Source organism: Leptosomus discolor, unplaced genomic scaffold (assembly GCF_034619465.1).
Source record: "Leptosomus discolor isolate bLepDis1 unplaced genomic scaffold, bLepDis1.hap2 HAP2_SCAFFOLD_104, whole genome shotgun sequence".
Taxonomy (NCBI): Eukaryota; Metazoa; Chordata; class Aves; order Leptosomiformes; family Leptosomidae; genus Leptosomus; species Leptosomus discolor.
This window is the reverse complement of record NW_028237901.1, coordinates 168031-187919: the sequence shown is the minus strand read 5'-3', so window position 1 is coordinate 187919 and position 19889 is coordinate 168031. Positions and strand designations below refer to the sequence as shown.

Here is a 19889-nt window from a genome sequence, read left to right as displayed (position 1 = left end):
CTGGCAGCTGTGAAGGAATCGAACCCTCGTGAATGGTGGGAGCTGCCCCGACTGTGTAGCCGGTCTACCAGTGCCCCCGCCATGGGGGAGCCACCTCAGCAGCTCTTGCCAGGCAGCCCTCCCCACCGCAGAATCCCCGGCTGCCCTCCAGCACCAGGCACCCTGCTGTCCCCCTCCCCACCCACCACCCGTCCCCCTGTTCAGGGTGCAGGAAGGGTACAGGCCTCCAGGGGCTCTGGGGGGCTTTACAATGGGGCAGAGCCCCCACTATGTGTGAGGGACTATGGCCTTTCGCGGGGCAGGACGGCTCCTGTGCAGGTGTCTTGTCCCAAAAAGCTGGAGGGGCACGTTAGCATGGCTGGGGTGACCCCCGGCATGCACACGGGCACTGCTGCCCCTATCTCCATCTGCTTCTCTCCCCATGGGGACATGCGGGTGACTGTGGGGTTCAACGCCTTCCCCAGCATCACAGGGGGTCCATTCCCACTGCTGGGAGGATGGCAGGAGCTGCTGCGGGGCCACTTTCAAAGCCCTCCCGTCAGGGCTGACTAAGGTGTAGAAAGGGCCGGGGCCAGGGGCGGGAGTGGGCCAGGGCCGGGTGCCCCTGCCATGGTACCCTGTGCTAGCACACAATGAACGTCACAGACCCCAAGCGGCCACGCCCTGACAGGCCCTGCCCCCTTGCCATTGCAGCCAAGGCGCAAGCACAGCTTCACCCTCAGTCCACATTGGGACGTGGAGCGTGGCAGACGTGGAGGGAAGGAGTGCAGTCAGGGGGTTGTGCCGAGGGAGTGCGGCTGCAGCGGAGAGCAGGAGCAGTGCTGTCCCCGTCCCTGTGCAGGGGAGGCGCGGCAGGAGTTTCCATTGCGCAGGCAAGTGGCAGTCTGCTCTTGAAGGCGGCTACACTTGGGCACAGCGGTGGGGACCCAGATGGTGACTGCGGTTGGACAGGATGGGATGGGATGGGAGGGGTGACGCCAAGGCCTGCATTCCTATTGCCCTGACAACACCACCCTGCATTGGGAACAGAGTGGAAAGGGCCGGTGCTCCCACTCAACTGGCCACCCCTTCCCCCCAGCTGGGGCCACTAGCCTCTGCCACATCAATCATGGAGAAGCTGAAGAAGGCAGCAAGGCTGGTGCTGAAGTGGACCTGGTGGGAGATGGCTGAGGATGGGAAGCTGGGCTGGCTGCTGGCCCCCTCAGCCAAGAAGATGCAGCTGCAGAAGAAGGAGGTTGAGCCCACCAGCCATGGCTTCTCCTGCGAGCTGGAGCAGCTGCAGGAGACGTACGTGCTGCTCAACTCCGGGGCTGAGGCTGCCGAGGAGGAGCCACCAGGCAAGCAGGGTAGGTAGAGCGGGCGAGGGGGTTCCTCTCCACACTCCGCACTGCCACGGCTCACCGCCCCTCTCCCCGCAGGCAGCGGCCATGCCCCAGGGGGACGGGGGGACGGGGTCCCCATGCCCCAGAAGGTGCTCTTCCCCGTGGAGCGCCTCTCCATGAAGTGGGAGCGGATCTACCAGATCGGTGCCGGGCTGGAGAACCTGGGGAACACCTGCTTCCTCAACTCCACGGTGCAGTGCCTGACCCACACGCCGCCGCTCGCCAACTACCTGCTCTCCAAGGAGCACAGCCGCAGCTGTGAGTGGGGAGGCCCAGCTCGGCGGGCAGCAGGGCTGGGGCGGGGGTGCTGGTGGGAGGAGGAGCACCTGCCTGTCCTGCTGCCAGTGCTGTGCTCAGCACCTCTGCGTGTGGTTCCGGCGATTGGGTGCCATGTCCTGTCGTTAACGTCCTGTCTTCTCCTCTCCTGCTCCAGGTGACCAAGGAGGCTTCTGCATGATGTGCCTCATGGAGGAGCACACAATTGAGGCTTTTGCCAACAGCGGCAAGGCAATAAAGCCGGTATCCTTCGTCCGAAACCTCAAGAGTAAGGATGGCTGCCTTCCCCTCCCCCTGCTAGCCATGCAGGAGAGCAGTGGCTAATGCAGGAGCGTAACCTTTGCGACGGGGGCAGGTCTTGGCAAACGGCTCTTCTGAGATGACTCCCTGAGCCTGCCAGGGGCTGGCGCCTTCATGGGCCACGTGGGGCTTCCCCTGTGGCCGGGAAGAGTCTGACATCTGGTTTGGGTTGAGGGGGCTCAAACCCCACAGTCCCTGCCCCAAGGAAGGCGGGGAAGGCCTGCATCATGCAGCACGCGCTGGGGCTGATTCTTCCCTCTCCTGCAGATATTGCCCAGCACATCCGCTTCAGGAGACAGGAGGATGCACATGAGTTCCTGTGTTACACCGTCGATGCCATGCAGAAGGCCTGCTTGAAAGGCTGTACCACGTACGTGGGGCCTCTGATGGCCCGTCGCTGCTCTTCCCCGCTGTCCCCTCGCTGGTCCCCTGCACCCACAGGAGGGGTCTGTGGGATGGGTGAATGTGTCCCCCAGGTCAGACTCACAGAGGGAGCTGCTGATTCCAGGGGCCTCGGGTGGGTGGCCCAGCTCCCTGCCCCTCTGTGACACAGCTCTGGGCTGTTGTCTGCCTTTTCCCTTCTCCTGACTCCTCCACCATAGTAGAGCTGTGGTTCTGTCCCCAAATCCTGAGGCTGCTATGGGTTTGGATCCTGTCCCAGTTGCTGAGGAATACAGGCGTGCCTGCTAGTTCAGCCCCAGCGCTTGGGCTAGGGCTGAGCCGCTTTCCTGTGGGCCCTCCATCCTGGGAAGCCTGTGTTGCCTCTGTCTGCTGTGCCCAGCTCTGAACTCCGGCCAGGAGTTTCTGCTCCTTCTCGAGGAAGGTGTCCATCGGAGCCTGGTGCCACCCCTCGAGCTGCGGCACCGGGAGAGCAGACTGGCAGAGGCTGTGACTTCCCTCTGCGCCTGGAGCTCTGCAGGAGCCCTGGCCAGAGTGCACAGGGGAGCTGTCTCGAGGACAGAGGGGTGGCCCGCAGGGGGTGGCCATTGCGGAGGGGCGGTGTGAGATCTGGTGCTGCTGTCTCCAGGTTGGATCGCGAGACCCAGGCCACGACGCTGGTTCACCAGATCTTTGGCGGTTACCTGCGGTCCCGTGGTGAGTGCTGGCTGCCAGGTCCTGGGCCTGTGACGCTCAGGGCTGCTGTTGCCCCGAGAGCCCTGCGGTAAAAATCTTTTGGGAAAGTTGCTAAGCATATGTAAAGTACCCAGAGCTGCAGCTGGTCAGTCTGGCAGTGCCTGCGGCTCGTGACCCCCGTTGTGGCGATGGAAAAAGCTATTGGCCGTGGGTCTCCAGCTCATTGCCACCGGCAGAGGAACCCGTGCTGCCAGCTCTCTAGCAACAGCTGCTGTCCCAGCACACAGCAGAACTGCCAGCCTTCCTCCTTGCCAGGCTGTGAATCCTGGTGCTCACCTCCCAGAGCCCAAACGCGGAGAGGGGGAATATCGCAGCTGCCTGCGCTGTGCTGGGGTGGTGGCGGGTACAGGTGTTGTACCAGGCTGTGCTCATCACTTGCTCTTTTGCAGTGAAGTGCTTGGCGTGCAAGAGCGTCTCAGACACTTACGACTCTTACCTGGACCTGCCGCTGGAGATCGGGGTACTGGGGCAGGGTCGGGGATGGGGAGGAGCTCTACTCTCACGGGGGGACATTCCTGCACCCGCACCATTACTTCTTTTAAGGCTCCTTAACCGGCCAGCCTCAAGGCACGGTGCAGGTGAGAGGAAGCCGCTTCCATTGTGGCGCTGCCTTCTCTCTCTGGCAGAGCAGTGCCCGCTGCCTGAGCGTGGGCCACGACTCCTGCGTCGAGGCTCCATGGTGCGGAGGGCAGTGCTGCCGTCCCTCGTGGCGTGCTGGCCAGAGTGCCTAGCTGGTGGCAGGCTCATGGGTGTGGTGTAGCCTGTGGCCCTGTGCTCATGCTCTGCGTTATCTCTCGGGGCCAGCGTCTCGGCAGGGAGCTGGGCTGTCGCATGGACAGGCCACTCGTGCCCTGAGCTCTCCTCTGCCCTTGCAGGAAGCCACAAACCTAGTGCAGGCGCTGGAGCTGTTTGTGAAGCCAGACCTGCTGGGCGGGGAGAACGCCTACATGTGTGCCCAGTGAGTGTGTGGGGCTGTGGGCGGGAAGGGGCCCGTGGGTGTGCTGGTGGGAAGCAGGCGGAAAGCCTGCTCCGGTAAGGGAGGGCTTCTCTACCTGCTCCATGGCTAAACCGTGAGGCACGTGGCCACGGAAGCCTGCAATGAAGCCTGCTGCTCCTCAGCTCCCCCCTCTTGTGGGGAGGACCGGGGCCAGCAGACACGGCCACAAGCAGGTGCTCTGGAGCGGTGCTCGCTGTCAGCAGGGTCATCGCCGTGGGGTGTGCTGCTTGGCCAGGGCTGGCATCGTCTGGGTGGTGGAACAGCTTGAATAGCTTGAGCTCTTCCTGTGCAGGTGCGAGAAGAAAGTGACGGCCAGCAAGAGCTTCACCATCCACCGAGCCTCCAACGTTCTCACAGTCTCGCTGAAGCGCTTTGCTGACTTTGGTGGAGGCAAAATCACAAAGGTGAGTGCTCGGCCATCCAGAGCGGGGGCTATCTCCTGGCCCAAGGCTCTGCTGCCCAGAGCAGGGTGGGAGGTGGTCCAGTGCGAGCTCTGCCACAGTCCTGCTGACCTTCCCCAGCTGTGCAGCACAGAGGGAGTTTTGCTCGTCCTGGCATCTTCCTCACTGTGCCCTCTGCCTGGCGAGAGCAGGTCCCCCTCCCTCGAGAGGCAGGATTTGTAGGACGGCTGAGCTGCTCTTGCTCTAGCAAGAAAGCCGTCTGCTGTGCAGGCTCCTGAGACATCCTCTCTCTGCAGGACGTGGGGTACCCTGAGTTCTTGAACCTTCGCCCTTACATGTCTCAGAAGAATGGGGACCCTGTCACGTATGGGCTCTACGCAGTGCTGGTGCACTCTGGGTACAGCTGCCATGCCGGGCACTACTACTGCTTCGTGAAGGTGAGCCCAGGGCGCTCCCTTGGCACCCCTTCTGGGCTGGGGGCTGGTGGGTGCTCACAGGTCCCTGTAGTGTGCAGAAAGGAGGGTGCTGAGCAGAGGTGCGTGGTGTGGAGCACTGGATCGGGAGCACAGGCTATGCTCTGCTGCAGGAAGCGTGGAGGTCTGCTCTCACAGAGTGCCCTTGCCTGCCTTGGACTGCCTGTGGGTTTTGGGGAGAGGAGCTCTGCCGACAGGCACTGTTGCTGCTGCTTTTCAGGCCAGGAGCGTCACCGGTCGCAGTCAGACCCCATTCTCTCTTCTCCTTCTGCAGGCCAGCAATGGGCAGTGGTATAAAATGAACGATGAGCGGGTCCACCCCAGCAGCATCAGAACAGTCCTCAAACAGCAGGCCTACGTGCTGTTCTACCTGAGGTGAGAGCGCCCTGTGTCGCGCGGCCCCTCTTCCCCCTGCTCTCAGCATTTGGGACGGGGCTGGTAGCAAGTGCCTGGGTGTGGGATGGAGCTTGGCCCAAGTAGCCCCAAAGCCTGTGTGCATGCAGTGGCTCAGAGCAGGGTGGCAGGGAGAGGTCCAGCCCCTTGTCAGGGTTTTGCTGTAGATCAAGAGCAGTTCATCTCCTCGGAGCTTCTGGCTCCTGTTGCTTGTGTGCATCTCTGACGAGAGCGTTCCCATCGCTCGAACCCTCGCAGTTAACACCTGCACTTCTTTGCCTTCACCAGAACCCCCAGCCCCAGGAAGAGCTCGCAGGGGCCCATGGCCAAAGCTGCCTCCAGCCTGCCTGGCTGCGCCAGAGGTGTCTCCGCTCAGGTCAAGACCACTGTGACCAACAGCGCCCTGTCTTCACCACTGATGGGCCAGGTGAGTCCTGAAGGCTGCTCTTGGCCACCGCTCCTGGGAGCTGGGAGCTGCTGCCCCTCTGTCTGCTCTGTGAGGGCGGGTGGGCTGCAGCTTCGCAGGGGGGCAGGCACACTGCTCCAAACGGGCAGGCGCAAGGGAGGATGGTTGGCAGGAGGGATCCTGCTGAGCCAAGGGCTCCTGAGCGTGCCTGGCGAGGGATGGGGAGGGATGTATCCCTCTGTGTCCTTGGCTCCTTGAACGCTCTCCTCCCTGAACCTCTGTCCTTCTATTTGTTTAGAGACCAGACACGCTGCTGGGGAAGAATCTGCCGGGGCCGAAGGAGGTTGGAGTCCCTGTGGCCCGCAGTACATCCAGGGCAGGGCTGGAGCTGCCCAACAGAACCGCTCCACCAAAGCCACCTGCTGTGTCCCCGTCACCCAGACTGCCCCTCACAGACACCCCCATGGCCACAGCTCTGCCCGATGGTGCAGCGCAGCGGCCCAAGCAGCCGCTCTCCTTCCTGCAGCTGCCTCCCGCGCCCAGAGCAGCTCAAGGCTTCTGCAGCACCAGCAGGGCAAGCGCGGCCAAAGCGGAGCTGCCCCGGCAGAGCTCCTGCGAGCGCAAGCAGCCACCTGTGTCACCCAAGGCGCTGCTGGAGCCCGGCCGCTGCCAGGAGCCTGGGGGCAGTGGGGACAACACTGGGACCCTCAAGAGGGTCTCTTGCGACAGCGGTGCTCCCAGGCCAGCGCAGGGCGCAGTGGGGAAGCTGGCCAAGGTGTCCCAGAAGGCCAAGAGCAGACCTGGCAGCTCCTGCAGCTCTTGGGAAACGAGCTGAAGCACAGACCTCCCTGCTGGCCCCGGCAGTGAGCCAGCTGCTCTCTTCTGTGTCCAAAGCCTCATTTTTAGGACCAAAAGGGTCAGGTTTACTTTGCAAAGTCTCACTTTCAGGCTCCAAAGCCTCATTTTGAGGATCCTGCCAGGCATCTTTAGCGTTACCTGGAGAGTCCAAACCCCCTGGTTCAGTGCCCAAAGCCTCATTTTTAGTCTCCAAAGCCTCACTTCTAGGGGTAAAAGCCTCCTTTTTAGAGTCTAAAACTTCCCTTTCAGGGCTCATAGCTGCATTTAGACTCCAGTGACTCAGCTTTAGGGTTTTAATCCCTCTTTCGGGTAGAAAGCCTCACCTTTAGTTTCCAAACCTGCACCTTTAAGGTACAACCCCTAATTTCTAGGGTCCAAAGTCTCAATTTTAAGGTCCAAAACTGATGACAGAGCCCAAATTCTGTTATTCAGGGCCCAAAGCCTCATTTTTAGTATCCAACCCTTTGTTTGATGGTCCAAATGCTCATTTTAAGGCCCAAAGCCTCATTTTTAAGGTCTGAAGCTGACAAATAAAAAACAGTCCCTAATGTTTACACTAGTTTTTTGGCCTTTAGAAGTTAATGTGAACCACACATGAAATAGGGAAAGAAGGGAAACTGCAGTTACCGCTTTTCTTAAATCAACGTCAGTCTGACTTGTCAGTCAGAGCACTCAAGGTCTGTAAAAACAGACAAAACCCTGGGAAGGGCGCATGTGACAAGACCGGCTGCTGGCACACACACAGAATGACACCAAGTCACTTCTTGGCCTGATAGGTTATTGTTTGGTACGTTTTGATTTTGAGACATTTGGATGCGTTCAGCTGGGGGTGAGGTGACAAAACTCCCCACGCTGAGGCTGGCGTCACCTCTTGCGCCGCACACCAGAGGGTCTGGAAGCGTCTCCCAAAGAAGGCAGGACACGCTGCGGCGATGAGGCGCAGGGCTCAGGAAACAAGCAAACCGACCCCCAGTCTGCTTGGGCGGGACTGGCTCCTTCATCCCCCCTTCCCTCCATTCTCCAGGCTTATACATCCCACTCATCTCCCTTGACATCCCCCCGCCCCCCCCTTGCTCCACCCTTGTCTCCTCCCAAACAGGGCCCCTACCCCCCCGGTTATTTTTCCCCCTTGCTCCCAGGTTTACCCCATCCGTGAACAGGTTTGGTGTTTCAGGAGCTGTTGGCTCAGTCCCCTTGGACTTCCACAGCATCACTGTTACGGTTTCCTGGTTACTGCTGGCCCTGCCAGACTCCTCTCCCCAAAACGACCCCAACCCTTCCGTCAGTCGTCTGTGCAGCGTGGCCACCTCGCCCATCCATCCCCTGGACTACCCGGGAAATCCAGCTCTTCCTCATGGCACTGTAACTCCGTCAGCTTCTCACCCGCTTTGCTACGGGCACCCAGTTCTCTCGCCACGCTCAGGAGTTTCCCACGGTCTGTTCCATGAGTTAAGGCTTACGCCAGTGTCCTGGGTTTGCGGGGCAAGGTTTTGGTAGTGGGGGGGATTACAGGGGTGGCTTCTGTGAGAAGCTGCTGGAAGCTTCCCCTGTGTCCGATACAGCCAGTGCCACCGGCTCCAAGACCGACCCACTGCTGGCCAAGGCCGAGCCCATCAGCGACGGTGGCAGCACCTCAGGGAGAGTGTGTTTAAGAGAGGAAAAAGTTACTGGGCAGCAGCAATCGCAGCGAGAGAGAGGAGTGAGAATATGGGAGAGAAACATCCTGCAGGCACCAAGGTCAGTGAAGAAGGAGGGGCAGGAGATGCTGCAGGCGCCGGAGCAGCGATTCCCCTGCGGCCTGTGGTGAAGACCACGGTGAGGCAGGCTGTCCCCCTGCAGCCCATGGGCGGTGGAGCAGATGACTGCCTACACCCCGTGGAGGACCCCAAACCGGAGTAGGTGGGTGCCTGAATGAGGCTGTGACCCCGTGGGAAGCCTGCACCAGAGCAGGCTCCTGGCAGGACCTGTGGCCCATGGAGAGAGAGAAGCCCACGCTGGAGCAGGTTTGCTGCTGGTGACCCCGTGAGGGGGCTGACGCTGGAGCAGTTGGTTCCTGAAGGACGGCAACCCATGGAGGAGAGCCACCCTGGAGCAGTTCGTGGAGAACAGAACCCGTGGGAAGACTCACGCTGGAGAAGTCATGGAGGACTTTCTCCCGTGAGGGGGACCCCACATTGGAGCAGGGGAAACACATGAGGAGTCCTCCCTCTGAGGAGGAAGGAGCGGCAGGAACAGCAGGGTGATGAGCTGACCCCAACCCCCATTCCCTGTCCCTCTGTGCCGCTCGGGGGGAGGAGGGAGAGAAATTGGGAACAAAGTTAAGCCTGGGAAGAAGGGAGGGGTGGGGGAAGGTGTTTTAAGATTTGTTTTTATTTCTCATTACTCCTCTCTCAGTTAATTGGCAATAAATTACATTTTTCCCAAGTCGAGTCTGTTCTGCTCATGACGGTAAATGCCGAGTGATCTCCCTGTCCTTATCTCAACCCCACAAGCCTGTTGTTACATTTTTCTCTCCCCTGTCCAGTTGAGGAGGGGGAGAGTGATAGAGTGGCTTTGGTGAGCACCTGCCATCTAACCAGGGTCAAACCACCCCAGCAGTACCATAAAACATGTCCTGTTGTTGTCACATCACTCTTGCCTTCTTTCTTCCACCTCCCTACTTCACTGTATCTTATTTTTCAAACTCTTTTACTAATGACAGTACTGTCAAATTCAGATACACACCCATACTGTGGCCCAATTCTGCAGCCATTAGTATGGCTAAACCAGTCATCTGGGAAAAGGTTTTTTTTTTTTCTTTTTAGTTATTCATCATGCATTTTGAGAGATTGTAGCGTTCTTTTGAGAGGCAGGTAAAGGTGCAGCCACTATTTTAGGAACCTCAGTCTAAAGACTTAAAGCTAGTCAGCTGTTTTAAAGTTGTTAAAAAGTGAGAACTTTTTGGACTGCCCTAGTTTTGAAGTATGACTTCTTACTGTCATGGGGAGGTCTTCTCTCTTCGTACCTCTCAACATTATGGAAAGGTTTTTTTAATCTCTCAGATCTAATAATTCAGGACAGGAAGTGAAAATGCTGTGACTCATGTTACAGTTGTTAAATAGGGATAAACAGGGATGCTTGTAGATACTGTAAAATGTAATTACTAGCCTATTTTCTAAAGCAGGAAATCTTAGTCTCAAAATCTGCTCTTCTCTAATAACTTTGGATTCCTCTGGCCCTTTTCAAAGGGACTTGGGCTTTTAAGCTTCAACGATATTAAAATATCGTAATGAAGAGAGGCATCCTCTATCAGTAAGTGACAAATTTAGGTATAGGTACTGGTGACCCTTCTAGAATAAAATGCCCTTACTCGAGGGAAGAGTCAGGTGGATTCCTGAGTTTTAGCCACTAGCCACAAATCTGTAAGCAATTCAGCATTGTTAGTTCTTCTGTTCACGATGTAACATGTTAAAATCTCCAGAAAGTGTACAATGTGAATTATGTTACAATACTTCTCATTTTGTTTCCTTTTATACTTTTCTCTGTTGCTGCATTTATAAAAGGGTAAACTGCTAGTTTAGAAAGGTGTGGCCTTTTTTCACATTGTGGGTTGTTTTTTGTTTTTTTTTACTCTAGGATTTATGACTTAATCTAAACTTTGAAAATAAAACTAAGTTTAATGAAGCACTTGTATGCTATAGTTCAGTCTGTACAATCTAATGCAATAAACAGGTCTCTATCTCATTGCTTTGTAGGTGGCCTTGACAATGTAGAATATTACAACATCAAGATGAATGAATGGAAGATGGTGCCTCCGATGCCACGGCAAGGTGTAACAGTGAAGTGTGCTGCTGTGGGATCTGTAGTCTGTGTCCTGGCTGGTTTTCAGCGTGTTGGTCGATTTAGGCACATTCTTGAATACAATACCAAAACAGACAAGTGGATAGCCAGCTCCAAAGTCCGTGCTTTCCAGTGACAAGTCATTTAATCTGTGTGGTAGTCACTTGTGGGGCAAATGAAGAAACTCTAGAGTCCTGAAGACCTGTAGGAGGTGCTGAGACATTCTTCAAGGACTTGGAGAAAGATGGCTACGGGTGCTTCGCTTCCATGTTTTACTGAACCTTGTCACAACAAGTAATAGGAAAAACTGAGACGCAGTCTTTCAATTTGCGTGTACAGCATATTGTACAACACGGATTTTGTCAGACCCATTTCCTTGTCTGCTTTGAGAGATAGGGATGTGTTTTGGGACTCCAGCTATCTAGCTGAGATCATATGGCATCTTCCTGTAAAAGGAAGCGTGTGTGCGGCCTTGTCAAAAAGAGACCAAATCCAACGATTTAGAAGAAATCAAAGCGTTGGATGAAGGGAAGATTTCTGGTTAAGCGACACTTTCCTGAGCTCAGTTGCAGAGATTCTTCATTTAATAAAGATGAGGAAATGCAGCTTGGGTCATGAGAAAGATGAGCAAAAATGTTTCTCATCTATACCTACCTGCAGAATTCTTACTAGGATGCAATGCAGATTTTTCCTCAGGAAAGACTGAGGACAGCAGGATAATAAAGATTCCCATGGTGAACAGGGATAGGTTACACAGCTCTCCTGATCGTGACAACTGCCCTTTTCCAGAGATTTTCTTCCAGCACTGGCATGACTGCCTATCTCTTTGTAAAGTTAGACAGGCCCTATAGAAAGATTAGAGAAATACTTTGCTAGTGACATCTTTGGCATTTGGGGGAGCTTTCACAGAAAGCCTTCCCTTTTTTTTAGGATCCTCCAGTAGGGGGATGGTGGAGGAAGTCCACAGTAAGTGTGCACTATAATTAGCAAGTTGGAAACTTGGGATGAATTTTCACTCTTACCTTCCCAGGCATCAGACTGTACCTGCTGTGGATGCCAAACCGTTAGCAAAGCTGGGAACAGAAACGGGAAAGCCAAGTCAGTACAACAGATGTCTGGATTTTCTCCTGGAAAAGGACTGGTCTTAAGACGGCATGAACCAAGTCGTTAAAGAGACTCGCTAGAAGTCTTCTCCAGCCGCACACGGTCACTCATCTCTGCGGTGTCTAAGCGCGCAGCTCCGCCAATGTCTCCAGCCAACAGGACAGCGCCCTCCTCCCAGCAGAGGAGCTCACCTGGTCAAGCTCTCTCTCGGTCCTGCGCCCACCTTCCAGCTCCTGCCGAGCAGCACAGCCGAGGCCTGGCTGCCCGCCCCGCTCCCAGGCCGCTCCATCCCGCCCCGCTCCCGCCGCGAGAACTCGGTCCGGCTGCTCCTGCGGGGCTGCCCCCGCCCCCCCGCCCGCGGGACCCTCCTGCCCGCGCGAGCGGCGGCCGTTGGGTCCGTTGTGCCGGCGGCTGCTCCGGAGCGGCGATGGCGGCGGGGGCGCTCCTGGCGGCGGGGGCGCTCCTGGCGGCGCTGGGGGGGGCGGCGCTGGGGGCGCTGGGGGGGGCGGTGGCGCTGGGGGGGGCGGTGCTGGGGGCAGTGGCGGCGTGGAGGCGGGCAGCGCTGGGGCGGGCGGCGGCGCTGGGGGCGGTGGCGCTGGGCCGCGGCCGGCCGCCGGCTGCCAGTGCCTCCTCCTCCCGCTCCCCCGACCCTCCGCCGCCGCAGCCCTGCCCCGCCGCGCAGCGCCCGCCTCCAACGCCTGCGGGGCGGTGCGGGGCGGCAGCGGGGCGGGCGGACGCCAGGGTTGTCTGTCACTTCTTCCTGCAGGGCCGCTGCCGCTTCGCCGAGAGGCGCTGGAATGAACATCCTGGCGCCCGGGGCGGTGGCGGCGGCCCCGGCGGCGACGACGACGACGGCGGCCCCTCCGCCCCGCACCATCAAGGTACCAGCGAGCGCGGCGGCCCCGCGGCGCGGAGGGCGGGGGCGGAGGCGCGGGGCCTCCCGGCGGCCCGGGCAGCCTCTGGCCCGGCGGGCGGGGGCTGGAGGCGGCGGCCGAGCGCCGGGCGGTGGGGCCGGGCCTGCCCCCGGGGCTCCGCGCAGGCCGCTGCCGGCGGGAGCTGCGCAGCCGAGCGACCCCGCTGCCGTGGCGCTGGCCTGGGGCTGCCGGCATCTGCTGTGGCGCGGGTGGAGTCGGGCTCCGGCGAAGGCGCTGCGAAATGGGCCCCAAGAACAGGGGACGAAGGAAAACAGCTCCGGGGACTTGGCTGCTCAGAGCAGCGAGCAGGCGTCAGGCACCCGCGGGCTGCACCTCTCTGAGGCTGCCGTGGTTGCGGTTGGAGGTGGCTCTTCGGAAGCTTTCGGCGCGCAGGAGCTGTGGTGGGGAAGGGGCAGATCCCGCTCTGGCAGGGCAGCAGTGCGGCCGCCGTCGCTCCTGCCCGCGGAAGGAGGGTCGGAGTTTGCTTGTCGCCCGCACAGACACGCCCGAGGTCTTCAAGCTGAGCTGGGGCGGTCGGTGCTGTGCAGCAGAGCCTCTGCTGCAGCCGTGTAGGCAGGAGCCCCCAGCGTCGGTGTCCTGGGGGTTAAACCTCGTGTTTCTGCTGGAGCAGCTACTTGGTGAAGCAACAGAAGCGAAACAGTCTCTTCTCTGGAGTGCCGGAGTTGTTGGTGTGGGGATGTGAGGAGGAGGTCACTGTGAGCTCTGATTCCAGAGCTGCCCTGGGTAACTCGCTGGGTTAAGCTCCCTAAATAATTAGTTAACTCCTGAGGAAAAAACCAACATTTTCTTTTGAAGCTGCTTATTGCCACCGTGGGAATCGTTATTCTATTCCTCTATTCAGAAAAATAGTGGTTTTGTTGATGTTGTATTCTTCAATATTTTAATGATTTAAGACTTGTGTTGGGGTTTTTTTTCATTGGAAGGCACTAGCAAAGGAGGAGAAGGAGGAGGAGGAGGATACACTAACGTCATCCAGCCATCTGCCTTGAAGAGGTAAGGCAGAGACCATGATCATGAGGAGAAATCTGGGACATGTAAGAACCCTAGAAAACACTGCTTCAAAAAAAAAAACCTGTGTATTTTGGGATTTTTTTTTAAGATGGGGTTTGTGTTACTTGCAGTTCGATGATAAAGTGAAATGTTTTGAAGGGATGTTTACGTCTCTTGCCAAACAAGTGCATTTTTTTCCCCCAGAGAACCGAGTGCTTCTCTTGCTCGTTCCGACCACTGTCACACCTTGTTCATCTTCATGGAATCTGACTCTGGGTTCAAACTAGGCAATTGCTTCTGGGGGCTTTGTTTTGACCATATAATGTCACCTACATCTGTGGTTTGGTTTGGTTTTGTTTTCTAGCGAGTGTGTACTGAAGGACATGGAGATTTGGGAATCGTCAGGACAATGGATGTTTTCATGTTATTCCCCGATGAGAGAAGAGCCGAATGTCTCGGGTAGGTGATGTTTTCGGTGTTGCCGTGTCCTGCTGCTGTTTAGGATGTTTCTTGCGCTCGCCCACGCTGCTGTACCTCTGTGGAGCAATTTGCAAGGGGATGATTTGCCTTGTGGTGCCACAGAAAGGAATATTGGGTTGTGGCAAAGTCCTTTGGGACATTCCCATCTTTGAAGTTCTCTCCCGAATCCTTGTTGTGTCTCCAGCTGTTACTGACTTACCGGTGAAGGTACCGAGGCCCGTTTCTTCATGACTATACAGGGCACTTGGGAGTAGGACTATGTTTTCTTGGAGGTTGTTGATGATTCCTCTCCTCGCAGGGTTTTCCGACTTGTCTCCAGAAGAGCTGCGCCTGGAGTGTTACAACTGCAGAGCAAATTTCAACATTCAAAGCTATGTAAGTATTTAAAAAATGCTGACTTTTTCTGGGAACACCTTTCAAGACGGGACTTGTGTCTGTTCTTCAGGTGGTGACTCTGTACCCATTTAATGACCAAACTCTAGGAGATGATCAGAACGCCAAGATATTTTTAAGTTCCTGTGCACCAAATAGACTGCAAAAGTAGCTGCCAGTCTGTGTGCTCGGCCGTCACTTGCTCTTTCTGCCTGAGAACAGGGGCTAAAACTGTCCGATCTGGGCTTCCGAAACGGGTGGCAAGAGCCCTTGAGCGAGTCTCCGTTCAACGTGTGGGCTTCCTAAACCGAGACACACCTCGGCTTGGCCTTGGCCCCGCTCTTGTGCGTTGTTTGTAGAAGTTACTTGAATCCTGTCTCCACAGCCTCATCCTTTGTACGCTCTTCATCTGTTGGGTTGCTCTAGCTGGAGATGGAGTGCTTTAGGTAGAACTCTGGGGAAGTTTATTTGACCTTGGGCTTTCACGTACCTTTGTTGCGGGGAATTAATGCTGAAAATAGCAGATACTGCTAAAGGAGTGTATACATTTCTAGAGAAGCAGCAATACATACGTTTTTATTTTTTTTGTATTGCGTATATATATTATATTCCCGAGAAGTAAATGATTTAATGACTTGCCAGTTCCTTGTTGAATACTTCAATCACAGTTATGGGACGGACACAGGCACTAGTTATTGCTGTGTATGTTCCCTGCAGTAATCTGTTGGATCACATTAAAGGGGCTGATTTGATTGAAGGAAGTTAATTTCTGCAAAGCTGAATGTTGTAGGATGATACTGTTAAAGGGCTCTGAATTATAGTAGTGTGAAAGGGGGCATTTTTCCTGAAAATGTGAGAGAAGCCAAGGCAAATCTTAGGACTTCAGCTTAATGAGTGAGCACATCAGTGGACAAGCCAGAAATAAAACAAAGACTGAAGAGTTTGTTCTCTTACCCTTAAAACTGACATATTTGGTGGGTGGTGGTTGTGTTGTGTTTTTTTTTTTTTTCCTAAGCACCTGATTCAGATAGTGATAGAACTTAGATTCAGAAAGGCCCAGGAAATAAAAAAGTTATTTAAGGGCAGTGGAAAGGAATTCTGTGTTAATAACAAACATTTCAGCTCCTGTCGTCTTGGCCTAATAAAGTTTCTTTTCTAACTGTAGAAATCTTTCACTTTAGTTGTCAGATCACTATTTTACTTTTTTTTTTAAGTCTTCGCCAATAATAAACCCAGGCTTTTCTTTTCCCCCTTTTTAGATATTTTCTGTCCAACAGTTAACGGAACAATGGAAAAATAGTCTGTGCCAGCTGAAAGCTTCACAGGCATCGACAAAAGCAGCTTTGGTAAGTGCTAATGAAAGGTAAAATGTTTCCATTCCTGATGTAATTTTTTTCTTAGGTTCACATTTCTTTAGGCATATCCCACCAAACTGTGCTGCAGATGCCGACCTTAATTTCTGCTGCAAAGATCTCTAAGACGTGAGAACTGTAACGTGCCACCTCATTTTTAATGCAGAGATCTTGCAAATGTTCCCCAGAAGCGTCGGCTGTCACCAGCGTATTTAACTGCACTTCTGCTGACTTCACATCAGTAGGTGATCGGTGTTGCTTTGAAGATCGCAGGATGCTCTGTTTTACAGCCAGACAGACGTGATTCTTTTAGGGCATCCGTGTTTGCCCCTCAGTAGCTGAGACGTGGAAACATGCGGTTCCTGGATTCATTGGCAATTTGACGCCAGCTCTGTGAACTGCTCTGAAAATCTCAGCTGGGATGTGTTCTGTTCTGGCACTGCAGCCTTGAAAAACATCTGGCGTGAAAGCGTTGGGCTGACTGGCGGCACGAAGACCTTGACCGTGACCCTGGCACGCCGCAGGACCCGTCAGAGAGAGCAGAAAGGGTGTCAGGAGCAATTGCAGAAGAGAGTAACGCTGGCAGTTTGCAAACTGCCCCGGCTCTGCCTCTCTGTGGTTTTCATAGGCAACAGAAACGGGACGGAATGTTCTGGCACTGCCTGAGGCCAGCGACCGTGAAAGTCTGTGAACACCATTGGGGGTCTTACCTCCACCTTTCTGTGGAGTCTTGAACTCAGTGACTTGCAGGCGGGTGTTGTAAAACCCTGTAGGTGACTCAGGAGAGCAGCTGGTCAGGACGGTTCCATGTCAGCGAGGCAGCCGCTGGGTCCCAGGTTTGGAATGCTGTCGTTGCCAGCCACGGGCAGGTCACCGCAGCTTGAGGCTGGGATCCAGTCGAGTGCCCGTCTAGGGAGAGGCGAATGTCCACCCCACCTTTTCTTCCACGTGCTGATGTTGAGTCTTCCAAGGTGTCAGCAGCAGATGAGACCAGCAGTGTCCTCCAGGCCATCTTAGGATCAGTGGAGCATTTTGGTGGTGCCAGAAGGAGAAATGGGTAGAGAGGAGGGAGAGAAGCTCTTTGGCTATGTAGCTGTTCTGGGAAGGTGACAAACACTGCTGAATCTAGATGTGTCAGAACAGAATGCTGGAGTTCAAGCCAGTCAGGGAGACAGAGGCAGCTGATTGGAGCGGAGTCCGCGTGAGGCGCGTTCAAGTTTTAGTGCGATGATCCCAGCCCTTGGTGGGTTCCGTGCGGAAGGTGCAGGAGTGCCACTGGAGCTTTAGCACAGCAGGCTGGGTGTGCCAGGGTGAGGGAACAGACCCAGTCACAGCAGTGACAGGGAGAGGGTCCTGAAACACTGACTGAAACAGGGGAGAGAGGAGAACGAGAGCTGGAAGAGGCGTTCAGGCCAGTGCCTGACAGACCAAAACCTGTACCTTGTGATAGATCTGTGTTTGTGGAGTGTTTTACAGGGAACAGCATGTGGCTTTACAGCGTTTTGTTTGTAGCTGCCAGAGCATGGGGTCATGATGAAAGCGATCTGTGTCTTAACTCGGTCTGAGTTGTGTTCCCTTGCACTGGGCCGCTGTATTTTTGCTTCAAGTATTTATCGAAAGACATTTCCCTGTTTTGGAATCTAATTTTCCTTTATGCTTTTGGTATTTTTTTGCAGCTACCTGAATTGAAGAAGACTACCACTCGACCATTGCCTGTCTTTGGATTTGGAGGACAGCAAACATCAGGCTTTGGGTTGTCAGGTAAGTTCCTGCATGAAGAACCAACAGTGAAACATTTTCTTGAGTTTCTCTTCTACTGCATTATTGAAATACAGCAGTGGTTTAGCATCACAGGGGTGCACATTCTAAGATTTCTTACAAATGTTATAGTTGCAGGCTTTCCTGTGAAGAGCAGCAGTACTAGTGCCAGCGATTTCTCCTTTAAAACAAGTTCCAGTCGTGTTGGTCCTGCTCTGGGGAGCTCCTCTGCTGATTCTAATCCTCCCGCGTTTAGGCTGATGTCCTCTCCTAGTGTACCCCCTTCTGCTGGTTTTGGCAGCTTGGCAACTCCATCTGCAGCCTCCTTCTCATTTCAAACTTCTGGAACCACCAGGAATTCCAACCCCACTGGTTTTTCAGGGTTTGGCAGTTCGGCTGTGGACCGTTCAGGCACCACTCCATTTCCAGCCTTTGGAGATTCGAATGCAGCAGGTACAGCTTCTCCCTCCCATTCAAGCAGCGCTGGTTTTGGACAGACTGCCAGTGCCTCTGGACATCACGTAACATCAACATCTTCTGCGGTCACAAGTAACAGCACATCAGAAAATTTATATACACCGATGAGCAAATTAACAGCTGAAGAGGTGGAACAATTCAAAGCCAAAAAGTTTACCTTGGGGAAGATTCCTCTTAATCCACCACCAGTAGAACTTTTACGTGTTTTATGACTTAAGTTTGCTTGAAATAACACGTTACTGTAACTCCTTTGGTAGCTCAACTACACAAGTTTGTGGTGGTTGTGGTCGAGTACTAAATTTTCCTGTTTGAGTTGAATTTTGTTTCATCTCTAAGTCTTCTGCATTAATAAACTTTGAACATCGTATTTTGTCATTTCTTTGTTATTTTGGAATGGAACTTTTACATCCCAGAAATGAGTTAATGAAGATAAAATGTAAAGTTCCCTTTTATCTTCTGTACTGTGAGATTCTGGGCAAAACCTGTGTTAAAAAGGCTTTGTCGAAAGTAAGAGTGCTTGAGTGAGGTGTTGACAGCCTGCTGCGAGTGCAAAGCCAGACGGACGCGGTTGCGGTGCACAACTGCTTGTTGTGGGACCTCCTTGTCTTTTGGCTCTTACTTGAAGGGGACGTGCAGCCCTGGACAGTTGGGGTGGGTGGAGGGCTCCTGTGTGGTCTGTACCCAGCTAATGCTTGTGTCGCCTGGGAGCTGGTTACCTCTCCCAGCTGATGCGATTCAGCTTTTGTTCGTTGATCTGTTGGAGGGCGTAATGCACCAATTCATGTCCTACAGCTGGGGGAGGACAGCCTTGAGAGCATTCATCATGAACAGGGAGCTTGTGGTTTGCTCTTCTGATACCTCTTGGATAAAACTTTGCCAGCAATTGCAAAACTGCTTACTGCAATGGTGTGAATTGGTGGCGTTTTGTTGTCTGCTTCTCCCAGCTTGATGGGCGCATACATTAGCAGTACCTGTTCTGAGTTAGTGGTATTGAGGAAGGTGTAGATTTTGCCCAAACGCTGTAAAGCAGGGGTCAGAAATCTTCTAGAGGAGGTACTAGAGTCAGGTGAAGAGAACATTTGCTCTTGACCAGGCCCTCCCATTACGGGTTTAAAATTACCAAACCAAAGTAGCAACAGTTGACTGCAGGCTGTCCATAGAGAAATTGATTGTGTGACACTTGAAGGTGACATTTCAGTTTGTGCTGTGGAGCCCAGAGTCCTCCTTCAGCCTAGAGCTGGCTTCCTCCCAAAGGCCCACGGCACCCTGGCTCGCTCAACCAGCGCGAACACACGGACCGTTGAGGCTGGCAGGCGCAGGGGAGGCGCTCTGCCGGCCTCCTGGAAACCCAGGTTCCTCGGCCGTGTGCTCAGTGCTCTGGAGACACCAGGAACTTGTGTCTGCGATGTCAGAGCGCTGGGCTGCTCCGGTGTATTTTTCTGGTGGCTGTTTTGTAGATGAAATGTGGTGTCTGGGGTTTGCTGCTGTTGATGACGACCCAGCGCAGCTTCCTGTAACTCGCCAACAAACTGCGGCTCTGTTGGCCCAGAGCTCAATGTCGTTCTCAGGACGGGTGTGTTTCCCCGGGGGTCTCCCGAGCCGTGCTATGACTTGTACCAGTGAAGACATGCACATCTGTCAGGGCTCACGGAGCTCTGGGCTGTTCATGCCAGTCAGTCCGACCTTGAGACAGGAACGTGCCCAAATCCTTTATGCCCCTGTAGCTGCAGACATCCCCCATCTTTACAGAAGTTGTTAAGCTCACTTTGTAAAAAGGTAGTATTTAATGAGAACCAAATGAAAACCGTGCTTGTGGTTCGTCAGATGAATGCCAGAACTGCCTCAACTCCCTCTTGATTCTGTTCTGGCCTGTTCAAAGGGACTCAGGCTTTGAAGCTTCAAGCTTTCAAGCTTCTGGGGACTTGTACCAGGGATGTCACCAAGAGGCTGCCAAGCCTCGGACAGCCCCCTGGCTCTTACCC

At 54.7% G+C, this 19889-nt stretch overlaps 2 protein-coding genes across 2 annotated transcripts; both read left to right on the top strand.

Annotated features, from left to right (window-relative positions):
* Nucleotides 1-1108: 1108 nt before the first annotated feature.
* LOC147412471 (ubiquitin carboxyl-terminal hydrolase 36-like) lies at nt 1109-11587 on the top strand. Its single transcript, XM_086481344.1, has 16 exons — nt 1109-1346; nt 1419-1640; nt 1816-1926; nt 2226-2328; nt 2986-3053; nt 3482-3552; nt 3968-4050; nt 4382-4493; nt 4787-4927; nt 5238-5338; nt 5645-5783; nt 6061-6247; nt 8183-8262; nt 8680-8734; nt 10355-10424; nt 11470-11587. Exons 1-16 carry the CDS (start codon nt 1109-1111, stop codon nt 11585-11587), a joined length of 1899 nt encoding a protein of 632 aa, XP_086337470.1.
* A 383-nt stretch (nt 11588-11970) lies between these two features.
* Nucleotides 11971-18119, top strand: LOC147412470 (uncharacterized). Its single transcript, XM_086481343.1, has 9 exons — nt 11971-12548; nt 12583-12990; nt 13089-13201; nt 13402-13471; nt 13833-13927; nt 14247-14323; nt 15580-15666; nt 17349-17433; nt 17569-18119. Exons 1-9 carry the CDS (start codon nt 11971-11973, stop codon nt 18117-18119), a joined length of 2064 nt encoding a protein of 687 aa, XP_086337469.1.
* The last annotated feature ends 1770 nt before the right edge of the window (nt 18120-19889 follow it).